The 17893-nt window shown below is 43.0% G+C and overlaps 1 protein-coding gene and 1 non-coding gene across 4 annotated transcripts in view; both read left to right on the forward strand.

Moving 5' to 3' along the window:
* ABCC1 (ATP binding cassette subfamily C member 1) overlaps positions 1-17893 on the forward strand; it is a 222725-nt gene that overhangs the window by 168291 nt on the left and 36541 nt on the right. For 2 of the 3 annotated variants that reach the window (XM_056536365.1, XM_056536366.1), the window contains exons 20-25: positions 5272-5298; positions 11894-11972; positions 13849-13972; positions 14096-14303; positions 14910-15220; positions 16047-16246. In XM_056536365.1, the coding sequence (XP_056392340.1) occupies positions 5272-5298; positions 11894-11972; positions 13849-13972; positions 14096-14303; positions 14910-15220; positions 16047-16246 (949 nt within the window). The remainder of the gene's footprint in view (positions 1-5271; positions 5299-11893; positions 11973-13848; positions 13973-14095; positions 14304-14909; positions 15221-16046; positions 16247-17893) is intronic. The other variant, XM_056536367.1, reaches the window with a different exon arrangement.
* Positions 7635-7825, forward strand: LOC130289663 (U2 spliceosomal RNA). The gene has a single exon (XR_008847471.1). It is a non-coding gene; the product is annotated as a U2 spliceosomal RNA (small nuclear RNA).

Below are 17893 nucleotides of genomic sequence, written 5' to 3' on the forward strand. Positions count from 1 at the left end.
CATCCAAGCCTCTGCATTAACTCCTTAACGAAGCAGGACGTATATAACACAGGATCACGCATCATATTGGGTCGGACCCGGCGGCCATCTACGGCCGGGACCCGCGGCTAATACAGGACATCACAGATTGCCTTGATGCCCTGTATTAACCCTTCAGACACGGCAATCAAAGTTGACCACCGCATCGGAAGTGAAACTGAAGGTATCCTGGCAGCTCAGTCGGGCTGTTTGGGACCGCCGCTATGAAATCGGGGCATCCCGAACAGCTTACAGGACACCAGGAGAATCCCTACCTGCCTCCTCTGTGTCCAATCAGCGAATGACTGCTCTGTGCCTGAGATCCAGGCAGGAGCAGTCAAGCGCCGATAACACTGATCAATGGCATGTTAAAACATGTGATTTAACCCCTTCCCTAATAAAAGTTTGAATTACCCCCCTTTTCCCATAAAAAAAAACTACGTAAATGTCCGAACTATAAAAAAATATATCATTAATTAAACCGCACGGTCAATGGCGTACACGTAAAAAAATGTCCAAAGTCCAAAATAGCATACTTTTGGTCACTTTTTATACCATTAAAAAAATGAATAAAAAGCGATCAAAAAGTCCGATCAAAACAAATATGCTACCGATAAAAACTTCAGATCGCGGCGCAAAAAATGAGCCCTCAAACCCTCAATAGGACATTTTTTAAACTTATAAATTTTCTTGCATGTAGTTATGATTTTTTCTAGAAGTAATACAAAATCAAACCTATATAAGTAGGCTATCATTTTAACTGTGTGGACCTACAGAATAAAGACAAGTTGTCATTTTTACCCAAAAATGCACTGCGTAGAAACGGAAGCCCCCAAAAGTTACACAATTGCGTTTATTCTTCAATTTTGTTGCACAATTATATTTTTTTCTGTTTCGCCGTGGACTTTTGGGTATAATGACTAATGTCACTGCAAAGTAGAATTGGTGGCACAATAAATAGGCCAGAATATGGATTTTTAGGTGGAAAATTGAAAGGATTATGATTTTTAAAAGGTAAGGAAGAAAAAACGAAAGTGCAAAAACGGAAAAATACTGATTCCTTAAAGGGGTTACCCAGGGAAAAACTTTTTATATATATATATATATATATATATATATATATATATATATATATATATATATATATATATATATATATATATATATATATTATATATATAATTATAATATATATATATAATATATATAATATATATAATATATATATATATATATATATATATATATATATCTCATATATATCAACTGGCTCCAGAAAGTTAAACAGATTTGTAAATTACTTCTATTAAAAAAAATCTTAATCCTTTCAGTACTTATGAGCTTCTGAATTTAAAGGGGTACTCCGGTGAAAACCTTTTTTCTTTTAAATCAACTGGTGGCAGAAAGTTAAACACATTTGTAAATTACTTCTATTAAAAAATCTTAATCCTTTCTGTACTTATTAGCTGCTGAATACTACAGAGGAAATTCTTTTATTTTTGGAATGCTCTCTGATGACATCACGAGCACAGTGCTCTCTACTGACGTTATTATAATAATAACGCTTTATTTATTGTTGTCCTTAGTGGGATTTGTGAGATTTGAACCCAAGTCCCCAGCACTGCAAGGCAGCAGTGCTAACCACTGAGCCACCATGTTGCCCTTAGCATACATCTGCTATGCATGGTTGCTAAAATGGACAGAGATGTCGGCAGAGAGCACTGTGCTTGTGATGTCATCAGTGTTCCAAAAAGAAAGGAATTTCCTCTGTGGCATTCAGCAGCTAATAAGTACTGGAAGGATTAAGATTTTTTTAATAGAAGTAATTAACAAATATGTTAAACTTTCTGCCACCAGTTGATTTAAAAGAAAAAAGGTTTTCACCGGAGTACCCCTTTAAGGTTGTTCTTTTCTGTCTAAGTCCTCTCTGATGACACCTGTCTCGGGAAACGCCCAGTTTAGAAGCAAATCCCCATAGCAAACCTATTCTAAACTGGGCGTTTCCCGAGACAGGTGTCATCAGAGAGGACTTAGACAGAAAGGAACAACCTTAACTTCAGAAGCTCATAAGTACTGAAAGGATTGATTTTTAATAGAAGTAATTTACAAATCTGTTTAACTTTCTGGAGCCAGTTGATATATAAAAAAAAGTTTTTTCCTAGATAGCCCCTTTAAGGGGTTAAAAACTGTTTCAGGGAGTATCACACTTCCATGGAGTACTTCATTTACCCTTTTCATTAAAATTTTCCATAATCCCCAAGTTCAGAGTACATTCCAAATTTTAACCCAATAAACCACGAAATTATCAAAAAAACTATTTCATTTAACCCCTTAAGGACTCAGGGTTTTTCAGTTTTTGCACTTTCGTTTTTTCCTCACCTTTAAAAAATCAAAACCCTTTCAATTTTCCACCTAAAAATCCATATTATGGCTTATTTTTTGCGTCGCCAATTCTACTTTGCAGTGACATTAGTCATTTTACCCAAAAATGCACGGCGAAACGGGAAAAAAACTCATTGTGCGACAAAATCGAAAAAAAAACGCCATTTTGTAAATTTTGGGGGCTTCCGTTTCTATGCAGTGCATATTTCGGTAAAAATTACACCTTATCATTATTCTGTAGGTCCATACGGTTAAAATGATACCCTACTTATATAGGTTTGATTTTGTCGCACTTCTGGAAAAAATCATAACTACATGCAGGAAAATGTATACGTTTAAAAAGGTCATCTTCTGACCCCTATAACTTTTTTTTTTTTTTTTCCACGTACAGAGCGGTATGAGGACTCATTTAATCTGAAGTTTTTATCGGTATGATTTTTGTTTTGATCGGACTTTTTGATCACTTTTTATTCATTTTTTAATGGTATAAAAGTGACCAAAATACGCTTTTTTGGACTTTGGAATTTTTTTGCGCGTACGCCATTGACCGTGCGGTTTAATTAATTATATATTTTTATAGTTCGGACTTTTACGCACGCGGCGATACCACATATGTTTATTTATTTATTTTTTTACACTTTTATTTTTTTTATGGGAAAAGGGGTGATTCAAACTTTTATTAGGGAAGGGGTTAAATGACCTTTTATTAACACTTTTTTTAAACATTTTTTTTGCAGTGTTATAGGTCCCATAGGGACCTATAACACTGCACACACTGATCTCTCATCCTGATCACAGGGGTGTATTAACACGCCTGTGATCAGCATTATCGGCGCTTGACTGCTCCTGCCTGGATCTCAGGCACGGAGCAGTCATTCGTCGATCGGACACCGAGGAGACAGGTAAGGGCCCTCCCGGTGTCCGATCAGCTGTTCGGGACGCCGCGATTTCACCGCGGCGGTCCCGAACAGCCCGACTGAGCAGCCGGGATACTTTCAGTTTCGCTTCTAAAGGGTTAATACCACACATCGCCGTGATCGGCGATGTGTGGTATTAGCCGCGGGTCCCGGCCGTTGATGAGCGCCGGGACCGAAGCGATATGATGCAGGATCGCGGCGCGATCCCGCTTCATATCGCGGGAGCCGGCGCAGGACGTAAATATACGTACTGCGTCGTTAAGGGGTTAAAAAAAAAAAAACCTGATCAGACCTCTGGGGGTATTTTTTCCAAAAATGGGTCGTGGGTCACTGCGACACTATCATTGGTGACTTTTTTAATGTTGCCTCAAATGCACAGCGCTCTCTCACCACCTGAGCGAGGTGCGCATTTGAGGCAACAGTTTGGGGATGGCCACACATATCACATTCCCAGAATGATGATTCAGAGCATAGGGTTTGGGACATATTTTTTAGTTTTGGTTATGCTCTGGGTCATCATTCTGGGAACATAACCGGTTTTATCTTTTTACGGCCCACTTTTAACTTGGTGTACCCCTTGCAACGCTCCTTGAGGGGAGGATCCTGCTGTTATGGCTCCATGGAAATGCTCAAGGCCCCTGACTGCTCTCCTGCAGCATTGAAGTGCGTCCGCAATACACTTGACGTCCACACATGGGGTATTTCCATACTCAGAAGAGATGGGGTTATACATTTTGGGGGCTTTTTCTCCCACTTGTAAAAATGTAAAATTTGGGGGGAATCCAGCATTTCTGTGAAATTTTTTTTAATTTTTTTTTATTTACATATCCAAATTTAACGAAAAGTCTGCAAACACCTGTGGGCTGTTAAGGCTCAATGTACCCCTTGTTACGTTCTTTGAGGGGTGTAGTTTCCAAAATTAGTATACCATGTGTTTTTTTTGTTTGTTTTTTTTTCTGTTCTGGCACCATAGGGGCTTCCTAAATGTGACATGCCCCCCCAAAAAACTCTCTCCAAAATCCCATTGTCGCTCCTTCCCTTCCACTATGTTAAAGTAGAATATGTCACGAAAAAACTATCTCTGTATCAGAATGAAAAGTAAAAGCATCTCAGAGTTAATGCTTAAAGGGACAGTGGTCAGATTTGCACATAACGCTCTCGTCCTTAAAGGGGTAGTCCAGTGGTGAAAAACGTATCCCCTATCCTAAGGATAGGGGATAAGTTTGAGATCGCGGGGGGTCCGACCGCTGGGGCCCCTTGCGATCTCTCTGTATGGGGGCCAGGCTCTCCGCCGAGATAGCGGGTGTTGACCCCCGCACGAGGCGGCGGCCGACAGGCCCCTTCAATACAGAGCGCTTCGGCTCTGCCATAGAGTTGTATTGAGGGGGCGTGTCGGCCGCCGCATCTTGCGGAGGTCAACACGCCCCCTTCCCGCGAGCTGTCGGGGCTCCGTACGAGTCGTTCTTTTCTGTCTGACAACAGTGCTCTCTGCTGACACCTCTGCTTGTCTCAGGAATTGTCCAGAGTAGGAGCAAATCACTCTAACAAACCTCTAATGCTTCGGACAGTTCCTGAGGCAAGCAGAGGTGTCAGCAGAGACACTGTTGTCAGAATGAAAAAAACTCCACTTCAGCAGCTGATAACTACTGGAAGAATTAAGATTTTTTTAAAGAAGTAATTTACAAATCTGTTTAACTTTCTGTAGCCAGTTGAGATACATTTAGCCATAACAGAAGAAACATTTAAAGACCTCTTACTGCCAATCTCTGGTACTTCTGCCAGCATGTTAGTGGGTACTTCACAAAAGCACTAATAGAGGGTATATGTACACAGACCCTACAAACATGAATCACATATGTTTTTGATGAGATGTCATTTATTATTATTATTATTATTATTTTTGTTAACATTTAATTCTGCTTATCCATCTTTGCTTGTGCTGCCATGAATGCAGACCACACTGAAGTGGATGAAGAGGAAGGTTTGTCTTCAAGCATGTAGTTTGTCCTTACATATTTTAAATAGAAAATAGTGCAATTTTAATGGTTTTCTGCAGAGAAGAGTTCAATGTTTGCGTGTGTACATTAGTAGTGTGTTTTTTCTGTAGTGTCTACATATAACTAAGGTTATGCAGTTATACAGAGCGTGGTTGTTTAAGTATGGTTAACAAGTTTCCTTTGGGTTATCGGAATCTAAACCGTGACAGGCAAGCATGTTTTCAGTGCCCCCTGCTGGATTATGCATATGCATGCAGTGTTTTGGTTAACTACAATAACCTTTCATTAGTCCATACAGGTGAAAGATTTTTGGACATTCCAGGCCTCTTGGCCCTGATATACAATCTCTCATGATGTTGTATTTCCGATATCTGCAGATGTTTTTCTTTTTTTTTAGCCATCCTAAAGTATTTGTGACCAAGCATTCGTGTACACTTCACTTCCAGTTTTGGAAGGTCTAATTCCCAACATTATTACGAGGAAAACCTAGGGAAAGATATTGCTTCCTCAGGAATCGCTACAATGATTCATGTTTATTGCTAAAGTGATGGCAATTCATGTTGCTGTCTTTCCAAAACCACTAGCCTTGTGAACCCTGTTAGGAAAACACTGCTCTAAGGGAATTCTCTATAGAGCCCTGTACACTGACAACATTTTCTTTTGAACCTCTGCTGACATCTACTGGATGTCAGAGGATAACCTACAATGTTTGGTCCATACCTCCCAAGTGTCCATCATTTGGACAGACAGTCCCTATTTTTGTCCCAAGTCCCTCTGTCTCCTTTGCTTTTTAAATGCCCTTTTCTCGGTCGCTCTTCATTGGGGGACACCTGACTGATGGGTATATGCTCTTGCCAATAGGAGGCGCTTACACTAGGAAGAAAGTCTGCTCCTCCCTGGCAGAATATACCCACCCACTGAAAGTGAGGTAATCCGTTTTAGCTAGTGTCAACAGGAGGCAAGACACAGGTCTGGGAGCTCCCCAGACCTGGTCTTTTTTTTTTTTTTTTTCTAGTAAGGGCTGTTTAGTAAGGTTCTTTACTCCCTTTTGTTTCCTTTTTTTCAGGTGGGGTTCAGGAGCATGGGGCTTCCTGTTCCCCCATATGCTGCTAAGGGGCACGGGACATAGAGCAAAATGCACCATTAACCCCTTCCCGCCAAAGGCCCGCATCTAGGGTCCAGGTCCCCCCTATCTTCCCTGCTCTTCCTGTCTGTTGCAGCTTGACGGGCAGGTGACTTAAAAGATGGAGTCCGTTGGTGAGTATGTGCTTAGCTCCGCCCCTCTCCTTCCCGCAGTGAGCTCTCTGGTCTGGCGTGCTGCACGAGTCTTTAGTTCTACCAGGGATGTCAGAGGCGTATCCGTCCTCTGACTCCCTGGTTCAGGGTTGTAGTCTTCGAGCCGGCGGGATCCTCCCCGACCGAGCATTGCAGCTTTCCCTCTCCCGCCCGGATGGATGGGAACTCGGAGCATCGATCCGCTCCCGTCCTTTCTCCTTCAGAGTGGGAACCGTCTCTCTCCTCTCCCGCAGCCTTTCTGGTGAGGGAAGGACATAGCTCCACCATCCTTTCCCTCACAGGTGCCGGCGGGCGTGTTACTGACGGGGACTCTGTACATATTTCCTTCCCCCTTGCAGTAGTAAAATGGGGTTCTATTCCACACCCTGGATCGCTCTTTTGGAGGTGGGGAAGTGGGCATAGCTTCACCTTCCTCCCCCCCCCCCCCCCCCCCCCCCAGGAGGTGAAAAAAAAAAAATTAATCTCTTCTGCTGGTCTTTAAAGGAGAACTCCAAAATATAAAAATTGTCCTCCATACTGCCGGCAAAAAAAATAAAATAAAGATGTACATACCTTCCTTCGCTCCCCGGTAACAGTCTCCGGTCTCCGCCACGATCCTCTTCTTGGTTGCCGGTGGTTGGCGAGTCATACTGCACTCAGCCAATCGGCCGGCGATGGGCTAAGCGGCAGTGTGAGAATGCTTCAGAACACAACATTTTTCACTAAGCCGGCACCTGCTGCCAGTGCCAAAAAGGTCACACTACAGTATGACTCGCCGACCACCGGCAACCAGGAAGAGCATCGCGGCGGAGACTGGAGCCGGTTACCGGAAGCCCCGGGGGAGCGAAGGAAGGTATGTACATCTTTATTTTTTTTACTGACGGCAGTATGGGGGACAGTTTTTATATTCTTGAGTTCTCCTTTAAGGCCATTTACTGGTCGTTGGCGCCCTCTTGTGGCCTATAAATAGACTGTGCCTTCTTTTTTTCCATGCACCCTTGTGACTTCTGGAGACACAAATGTGCAGCATTAGCCTGAGCTAGCTATCGCTTTCTGGCCTATTTACTAACATCAAGTGCAGTGTAGGTTCTTATCAATTTAATATCTGATACTTCCTCTATCTGGGCACCATATAGTAAATGGATTTTTCAGTACGTGGGCCAATGTGGAAGCTTGGTTCCGTCGCTCCATGCATTGACCCGCTATGGTGGTAGCTTCGGGTACAGTACACCAAAAAATATCTGTTGGGCTCTTTTTTTCCTAGGTATACTGAGGCCCCTTCCTGTCTCCATCACCCTGTTTGGTCCTGATATGACACACTGCATTGAGTCGTGGGGGTATGCCTCTGGCTTAACTGCTTTCGCCAGGTTTCTCACTCTGTTGGAGACATACGTGACTCGCTGTGGCGGGTTGTGCCAGGGATTTCATGATTCCTTGGAAGTATACTGGGGTTACAGTCAGGACTGTTTCTCCTCTACCACCGGTTTTCATGACATGTTGGCCGTGTCCGCAGGTGTTCTTGACATGTACATACATTATTCCCTCCTCCACAGAATGCCACATCCGATGCGACCACCGAAGTGCACCATGTCTACATGGACCCATACCAGTAACCCTGACAGTGGTCTGCATGGTTTTCTTTGCCACCTGTCACTTCTCCAAGGACTAAAGTATCTGCGGCTGAAGTTCCGGTACCCCACTACTAGTGTGAGGTGACCGCTGGAGTGCACCGTTGTCTACATGGACCCGTACCAGCAAGCCAGACAGTGGTCTGCATGGGTTTTCTCTGCTGCCTTTCGCTTCTCCAAGGGCTGAAGTGTCTATGGCTGCAGTCCCGGTACCTCACAGCTAGTGCGCGGTGTCCAGTGGAGTGACCTGGCATGTCCTGTGGACCCTATGCTGGGCAACGGGGATACAATGCACGGCTCCTAAGCCTCCCAGGGTGACGGGGATTCTATTCATGGCTTCTAGGCTTCACTGCCTTTCCACATGCATCAAGGGGCCCAGTTATTGCTATCCGACTGTGTCCCCTTTTCACCAGTGCCTGGAGGGGAACTAATTTCGCCAGACCGTTGTCTACACAGTTTCCTCTGCTGTCTGTCTCCCATCTCTGGGCTGCTGCGTGCAACGGTCTGAGGGTTCCTGCAGGCAAGGGTCTGTGTCGGCTGACAGTCAGCCATTCTTCGTCTGCATTATCTCTTACACCACCGGGTCGCCCATAAGTTTGTCCGCACTCCTGTGCCCCACTGTCTGTGGGAGGTTTCAAAGAAGTGTTCCTGTGTGCTCAGGAATCCTCCACCTGTCAGCCAGAGCGCTGTCTCCATAGTTTCCTGCTACTTTTGGTCAAATACCATACACTTCCCACTGTGTGGTGGAAGTTCTGGTAACCCACTGCTTAGGTGTGTCTCCCCATGTTGCTCCGTGCACCCTCTGCAATGCGCCACATGCTGATTCGTAGGGTTTCCTAATTTATCAGGTCCCTCTCCACATGCCTGCTGCTCTCCTGGCTTGAGGCTGGTAGCCCACTTTTAGTGTGTGGTTCTGGGTGCAGGACCCGGTGTGGCCATGGTCTCTATGCCAGGTAGCCAGACTCTGCCCCCCTGTCGCTTCCGTGGCTGCAGTCTGGTGACTCCTTCCATGTGAAGTTCAATAAAATGTGCCTATGGGTTCATGGGACCTCTTCTGGGTCTGCATGTTTCCTGTCCCACATGTATCCCTCATCTCTTGCATCTGTGACAGCAGTCCAGGGATGTAGCACCATTAGGAGCTTGGGTGTCTCCGGCAGGTTCCATGGCTTTTCATGCTACAGCTGCACTCTGTTCCCCTTTTCTAGGAGTACCACGTTGGCCTGCTAGGGGCATGGTGGTGACACACCATTGGGTGCTGTGTGTTTTCCATTCTGCCGGACTTTGGGATTTCTGCGGTTTCCTTAGTTTCTGCAATTTTGTTATCCTCTACTATAGTCAGGTAACCATGTCTGTGTCCCTATGTATGCTAGGACCTCTGCACATGAAGTATCCTCCCTCCCTTCTGCTCGGTGTGGTGTGCCGTGGGCCTTCCTGTGGTCTTGTTCTGCAATCCTGTGTCGGTGGAGCACCTCTGTTCTGGCAGGGGGCCTGTTGGGGCGACAGTCAATTCAGGCCCTCCTCTGCCTCCAGGTATTTTCCTGGTTTCCTGTGCAGGGTGGCTCAGGCATCTGCTCTGTTGCCTTCGACACATCTAGGATGGCTCAGTTGGCACCCATCTGGTCCAGGGTTTCATCCCATTTGGGTGTTCCTCTCAATGCTGTTGGTTGCAGTGCATGTGTTTCTTACTCGCATTTGTAGCCATTTCTTGGTTTATTTGCCTAGCACCTGTTTCCAGGATACCGATCCCTTCATATCTCTGTATGTTGTCATAGGGTTCTTGGGGGACTACGTCCACCCAGTATTTTGTCCTGTTGCCATAGGGCGGCATTTCCCTGCTTCGACAGTGCGTGGCGCAATTGTCAGTTCTGTTGGCTCAGCGTCAGCCAGTCTAGCCACTGCCTGTTGTTTGGGTCCTGACATTTCTCTCCTCATCCCTTGATGCAATCCTCCTGGGATTTCTCCTTCCTTGACTGTGTCTATTGTGCGACACTGACACCACAGTCTCCTAGAGTGACCTCCCTGTGCCTCGTGCCGGGGGTCTCTGCTGGGTTCACTTGTTTCTTGTTTTTTTTTTCCCCTCGGTTTCCGTCCTGACGGGATGTTGCCTTGGAGTGCCCACCCTAGGGGACGTCCCATCAGTAAGGTGTCCCCCAATGAAGAGCGACCGAGAAAAGGAGATTTGTTTTGTGCTTAGCGTAAAATCTTTTTCTCATAGTCTTCAGTGGGGGACGCCGCACCCACCCATATCTTCCTTTTTTTTTTTTTCGCATGATCTTTTCAGGGTCTTTTTCCGGGATTCTTTTCCGGGGTACTTTGGACTTCTGTCTTGGTTTGCTTATCCTACTGTTTTGTGACAAAACTGATTACCTCACTTCCAGTGAGCAGATATATCCTGCCAGGGAGGAGCCAAAATTTTTTCTTCCTAGTGTCAGCGCCTCCTAGTGGGAAGAGCATATACCCATCAGTAAGGTGTCCCCCCCAATGAAGGCTACGAGAAATAGATTTTACAGTAAGCACAAAAAAATCTCCTTTATTCACATAAAAATAGATTTGCATTAATAAATGGTCTACAAAAATTCAGTATGGTTCCGAATTGTATCTTATACCCCAACTTACATATTATCCCACTATTTGGTGCATTTTGGATCTTGTGCTATATTCAGAAACATTTTTTATCCTATATAAATAGGCATATAAAAAGACATATATAAAATGGAGCTTTCAAACAGTGAACCATAACCATGGTCCGCTTTGTCCTGCCCTCTTTGTTAGCACACTTACAAGATCTGCTACATATTTTTGCTGCATATTTTCTGCAGCTGGTTTTGCTACTCATTGAAGTTAATGGATAGAAAAATCAGCTGAACAAAATATGCAGCAGATCCTGTACGTGTGAACGTATCCTTAGGCTATAAAATGTTGAGTAGTTGACCATTCTGGATTCAAAGGGATGTGACTATTTGTGCTTACCAGGTCGCCCAAACACAGATGATACAATATATCTATTCCTCTTATACACCTGCAATCTAATAATTAAAACGCAATATAAAATACCAATGAATTTAAAGGGGTACTCCGCTGCTCAGCGTTTGGAACAAACTGTTCTAAATGCTGGAGCCGGGAGCTCGTGAAGTCATAGCCCCTGCCCCCTCATGACATGTCACGCCCCCTCCCATAGACTTGCAATGAGGGGCGGGGCTAAGACATCACAAGCTCCCGACTCCAGTGTTCGGAACAGTTTGTTCCAAACGCTGAGCAGCAGAGTACCCCTTTAAGGTAGCGATATTGGATTCATAGCCAAATTATACCTGATATGGAGCAGATTACAGTAGTGGGCAAGTGGATGACATTTTAAAAATGTAATCCCTTTTTACTAATGTCGACATATATAGCATACATTTTAGCAAATGTTGGATCTATGCCATGAATTTCACCACTGCTGATCCATGGTAAATCTGCATGTAGCACACGCAGATTTTGCTGTGGTTTAGCTTCTATGTGTGGGCTGTAATGTGCAAATATTTCCTATTGTGTTATTAATTATGAACCTGGTGTATAACTTGTGGGCATGCTTGCATTGAAAGTTAAGGGGAAAATGCATGTCACTCTAACACTGTAAATATCTAGTTGTATTAGAAAGTAATGTTTTTCCCTCCTGTGCTTCAACTTTACACAGAAGTACCAAGCCCTTCTGAAGAGAAACACATGGAAAATGGCGTATTGGTCAGTGAAAGCAATGAGAAAAGTTTACATCGGTATGTTCCACCTAAACCCTAATTTTTATATAGAGTTATCACTTTCATATGTGTTATGATCTGTTCACACTAACATCCTGACTTTTTTATTATTTGAGCCATGACGGTTATGATTGATCCAAGGTCTAACAGATCGTGATTGATCTTTAGTAACATATACAGTTGACATGTAAAGAGATTTTTATAAGAATGAATTTTCCCTCAGGACTGAAAGCTAGGAGACTGTTACCTTTGGGAGCTATAATGGCTGCCAACTTTTTGCGAAAGATCTAATGGAGAACTTGACAAGTTTTAAAACATATTGGGTAACATTTTATTTAGTTCTACACAAATTTGTAATGGTTGACTTCATTCTTTCTGATCAGTGGTTTAGCTGTAGGGGAAAAGATAGCAGTTATACCTAGGGCCTAGTGCTTGAGGCGACCCATTGGAAGACATCAGGGTTAAAGCATACCTCCAAAGTTTAACTCCCACTTTATTCTTTGTTTTGTAACTTTGCTCACGTTTGTGTTCTTTTTTATGTACACTAGGATTTGGTCAGGGTGCGATAGCCCTTCTGGTTGTCCCTCCTGCCGATCTAGGGGAGGTGTTTGGCCATTAGCTTCCTTACCTCTTCTAGCCATACCCCGTGCATTCCTGCTTCGGCAGGGATGGCGAACTGGTTTTACTGGTTCCTCGGTAACTTGGTTAACACCTAGTTGTTCGCAAGGAGCACTTTTCACTCCCTGAGTAGTTTCGGCGAAAGGAGACATTCATTGTACCTGGAGCCTAGTAGGTTCCTTTTGGCCCGGAGGTGAAGGGTTTGGTTTCTTGGGGGGCCTCTCTCCTGTTTTTTTTGTGTGAACACTTGCACTTTTTACTTGCAATTGGGTGAATTGAGATCACGTACCTAGACTCAATCTTTAGATCGGATGTGAAGCAACACAGTCTACACTGGGTGGTACAGGTGCCTAGGCAACCATATGACGCTCTGTAAGTTCCAAACATGAGTATAATTAAAGGGTGTGTAGCCTAGATCTTTTTTTTTTTTTTTTTTCTATTTTATGATTTTTGTATTATTTTTAACTACATTTTTTGAACATTTTTGTGGGGGTTGCCATCTTGCCTGAGCTGTTTTTAATGGAAATGTTTCATTAGAAATGGAATATTTTATGTAAACCATACTTTTTAAAGAATTTTTTTGTTTTTCTAATTTTGCATTTTATTACCTATGTTTTAGCCCATTTCTTTTCTGTACAGATCATTTTCCAGTAATGCCTTTCTTCTCAGAGCAGACAAAGGGTATAGTGAAAGGCGACACCAGGAAGCCTTAGCTTAGTTTTAGACCGAATGGATTAATATGGATTAATATTAATAAAATATAGATAGCAAAATAAAATAATATTTAAATAACAAAAACATGGTTAACAGAAAAACCTGATTTTAACAATAGGTGATTTTCTAATGACAAATATCCTTTAATAAAAAAAAATCGGCTAGTGCAGGGAACTGTCTGGGTGTAGTACAGTTGCCTTGGCATGAGTTGATCTTTTGGGAGGTATGTTTTAGAGGAAATCTGTCAGCTGTATTTGCTTCTACACTCTGCACAGTAATACAGCATGTAGGGTATGTTCACATTGCAGAATTTCTGCGCTGTGGAAATCCATTCTGGAATCTATTTGTAGCAGCCCCTTAGTCTTGATGAGAGGCTGCTGTTTTGTGAACACTGTTGAAGTTCCACTTATGGAACTTCTGACAAGGAGTTTTTTCCTCCAAAGTAGTCCGCATGCTGATAGGTGGGGGGCCCCCATTAAAGATTTTGCATTTAGGCCCAGGAGCCTCACGTTACATCTGTTTTTGGTGTTTAATGTAGTATACATCTTTCTCTACTAAACAGGCAGCTGAGTGCATCCTCTGAGACAAAGTCTGCACACCAGAACAGCACAGCTGACCTCCAGAAATCAGGGGCAGAAAAGGAGGACTGGAAATTGACTGAAGTTGACAAGGCTAAAACAGGCACAGTAAGTTGGTCAAGTTTTATTTATGTATTTTTTCTTTTTTTTTATTTAGTATGAAGTCTTGGAGTGATTTTTTTTTTTTTTTTTTTTTAATGCTGAAAGTTTTCACTATTCTTTTTCTCTCAGGTTAAACTGGCAGTGTTTTGGGAATACATGAAAGCCATCGGTCTTCTCCTGTCTTTTCTGAGTGTCATTCTGTTCCTGTGCAATCACGTGTCTTCCTTGGCCTCCAACTACTGGCTCAGTTTGTGGACTGATGATATCGTGGTGAACGGCACTCAGCAGCACACCAAAATGAGACTAAGTGTCTACGGAGCGCTGGGCATGTCACAAGGTATGGATGAGTTATTTCATTGACTAGGAAGGGGATTGTATTAGGATTATTAAAGGAATACTCCAGGTTAGTAAAATGTATCCCCTATCCAAAGGAAACTAATGTTCTTGTATCTCTGGCTCTCCCATAGAGCTGAGGGCATGTTGGCCAACACTTCATCTTGTGGTTGACACAGCTCTTTTCATGCAGAGAACTGGAGCTCCGTGCAGGAGATTACAGGGGGTCTGAGAGGTCTAACCATTTGGTCTGAACATTTGCACCCCTGACAATCAGCTTTTCTGCACAGCTGTGGCACCTGGATGTTAGCAATGTAGGGGAGCTAGAAGTCTGCTCTATACATTGTGTAGTGGTAGCACCAGGTTACTGCATCTCAGCTACAGTTTTGCTTTGGCGTCAGGATACGTGTGCGACATGGAAGTCCCATGCAAGTCTACAAAAAAAGTCTTGCGCAAGTCTCTGGTTCAGAAGATGGTACAAAATCACAAACACATACTGCCGCAGAAGCAAAACTGGGCATGCTTTTTTAACCAGTGAATAGCTCTGCTGCATGTGTATCGCTATCACTATTAAGTCCAGTTTATATGACTTATGCTTCTTTTATCCTAGGCATTGCTGTTTTTGGATACTCAACCACTGTTTCATTAGGGGGTGTCCTTGCTTCCCGCTATCTCCATGTGGATTTACTACACAATGTCCTCCGGTTTCCCATGAGTTTCTTTGAGAGGACTCCAAGCGGAAATCTTGTAAACCGTTTCTCCAAGGAGATAGACACCATTGACTCTATGATTCCACAAATTATTAAGATGTTCATGGGATCGCTGTTTAATGTTATTGGAGCGTGCGTAATAATTCTCATTGCAACACCAATAGTTGCTGTCATGATTCCACCATTGGGTCTGCTTTACTTCTTTGTACAGGTGAGAATTCAGAGTAATAAGTGAAACAGACTTGAAAGTAAAGATTCTACCAGTAGAATCTTTAATTTTTTTTTTTATTTTATTTTTTTTACTCTTGCAGTTATTGTTATTTCTTAGTGTTCAGAACCTATAGAGTACAAAAGAACCTTGCAATTAAGTCCTTTTATGTTACTTGATCATATCAAGTAAATGTTACAAACTTGCAAAACTTGTAAAATTTTGTGCAAGAAGACCTTGTAATAGCTTACATCTGGCTATCCGTTATGTACAATTTTCAGCCAATGTTATCATTCATATGGCATACAGGGATTAGACTGGATTTAGAGTCCAAAACACTTTTCAGTACTAAGCCAACAAGTTTACGAAGATATAAAAATGGTTATAAGAACAAGTAGTTAGTTTTGTGTGAGACAGATTAATATTTTCAGTGTCAAGGTTTTATAGTGTAGTAGTAATCACATCTGCTTTACACACAGAAGGTCCTGCGTTTTGTCCCCAGTGAAACCAACCAATTTCCCAACCCCTATGCCCTATCAGTGTCTGTAATGCTTTATGCATTGACTTTGTTTTTAAAATCTGTGCTGAAATGTTAGTGTAGTGTGTGGTATGATGTAGGGACTCCTGTGGTACTGTCATGCTCTGTATGGTAATTGTATTAATTTATAGTGTTCTGCTTCCTAGCCTACGCTGGTCGCAGTACATAGTATGCATGGGTAATGACATTTGATAATAAAGTTATTTTTAATTAAAAGAGACATAATAGTATTTTTGCTTAAACATTTCTCCTAATGCTTCTTCTTTTTTCCTCCAATGTCTTCTTTTTCAGAGATTTTATGTGGCAACGTCACGGCAGCTGAAGAGATTAGAGTCTGTCAGTCGGTCTCCAGTATATTCCCACTTCAGTGAGACTCTATTGGGAGCTAGTGTTATTCGAGCATTTGGTGAGCAGAAACAATTCATCCAGATTAGTGACTTCAGAGTGGATGAGAATCAGAGAGCATATTACCCCAGTATTGTCTCCAACAGGTATGTGAGATGTTGTTTTCATTGCCTGGTTATTCTTAGCATTGAACAGTCTGTATTGTAGTATTTGTAATGTGATCATAGTGCACTTGTTCAGCTCCACTTCTTCTTTTTTTAATTTGAGAATAAAATTAATAGAGAGTGAATGTATCCAGCTGCATCCTTAGTTTCCCATTATTTTTGGGAAACTAGATTGCTTCTGCTTTAACAAATTTACACTTGCAATACTGCAGTGGGAGCATTTTGTAGGATATTACACACTAGAGACAGCTGATTGGGAGCATTGACACTAAAGCACGCTTCAGTAGAGAACTCCCTTCCTCATACATTTATGGGAACTCCTCACCTTCACGGAGTGTTATATGCATGCTTGTGATTTGCCAGTTGACTTCTGAAGGTCCGCATATAGCTAACATGAAAAATAAGTGTGCTGTATAGGTTCAATTATGGGCTTTGACTTGACTAATGTCACCTACCTTGCAATGTAGCTAATAGCCTTTTTAGTCTAAATGTAAGTGGCCTAATTATACTTGTTCTGCAAATCATGTGCATCTCAAACAGGACCTTTGACAAACTGAACAAAATGTAGTTTATACTGTCATTAAATAAATTATAGTTCCCTGATAACCAACTTTTTAAAGTTTCATATGTCCCTCTGTTCCTGAGATGTGTGGGTTTATAGTTTGTCTGACAGTTCAGGGAATCGGTCAGAAGGGAGTGTGTATCAGGTTATGGGCGGGATTATACAGTCGGGGGGGGGGGGGGGTTGCAGAGACTAGCGAGTGCAGCTCCACATCCTGGCCCCCAGTCCCATGCTAAAAGAGGCTTGTAGTGTAGATGCTGCAGGTCCTTGCAGATGTGTAAAGCAGAATCATTAGCTGCGCTCTGGAATGTACACAGTGTGAGTTCTGTACTGCCAGGACCTTCCCACTACCAATCATTCTCTGGTCCTGGCTTCTGCTCCACACACCTGTAAGGACCTGCAGCCTCTACACTACAAGCCTCTTTTAGCACAGAACTGTGAGCTGTGATCTGTTGCTGCAGTCGCTCGTCTCTGGGGAGCTGAAACAACAAGAGGGATCTGAAGAGCAAAGGATTCTGCAGGTATTACTACTAGAGATGAGCGAACTTACAGTAAATTCGATTCGTCGCGAACTTCTCGGCTCGGCAGTTGATGACTTTTCCTGCATAAATTAGTTCAGCTTTCAGGTGCTCCTATGTGCTGGAAAAGGTGGATACAGTCCTAGGAGACTCTTTCCTAGGACTGTATCCACCTTTTCCAGCCCACCAGAGCACCGGAAAGCTGAACTAATTTATGAAGGAAAAGTCAGCAACCGCCGAGCTGAGAAGTTCGTGACGAATTGAATTTACTGTAAGGTCGCTCATCTTGAATTACTACCCCCTCATCCCCCTACACTTGCAGAATGAAATGAAAGATCTTATACCATCCGGCATCCTTTTATGCAAATCACAACCCCTGCATCCGCACACAGTAGTGCAATGCAGTGCTTCCCAACCAGGGTGCCTCCAGCTGTTGCAAAACTACAACTCCCAGCATTCCCGGACAGCCAAAGGCTGTCCGGGCATGCTGGGAGTTGTAGTTTTGCAACAGCTGGAGGCATTCTGGTTGGGAAACGCTGGTGTAATGAA

This window comes from Hyla sarda, chromosome 8, assembly GCF_029499605.1.
Source record: "Hyla sarda isolate aHylSar1 chromosome 8, aHylSar1.hap1, whole genome shotgun sequence".
NCBI classification, from domain to species: Eukaryota; Metazoa; Chordata; class Amphibia; order Anura; family Hylidae; genus Hyla; species Hyla sarda.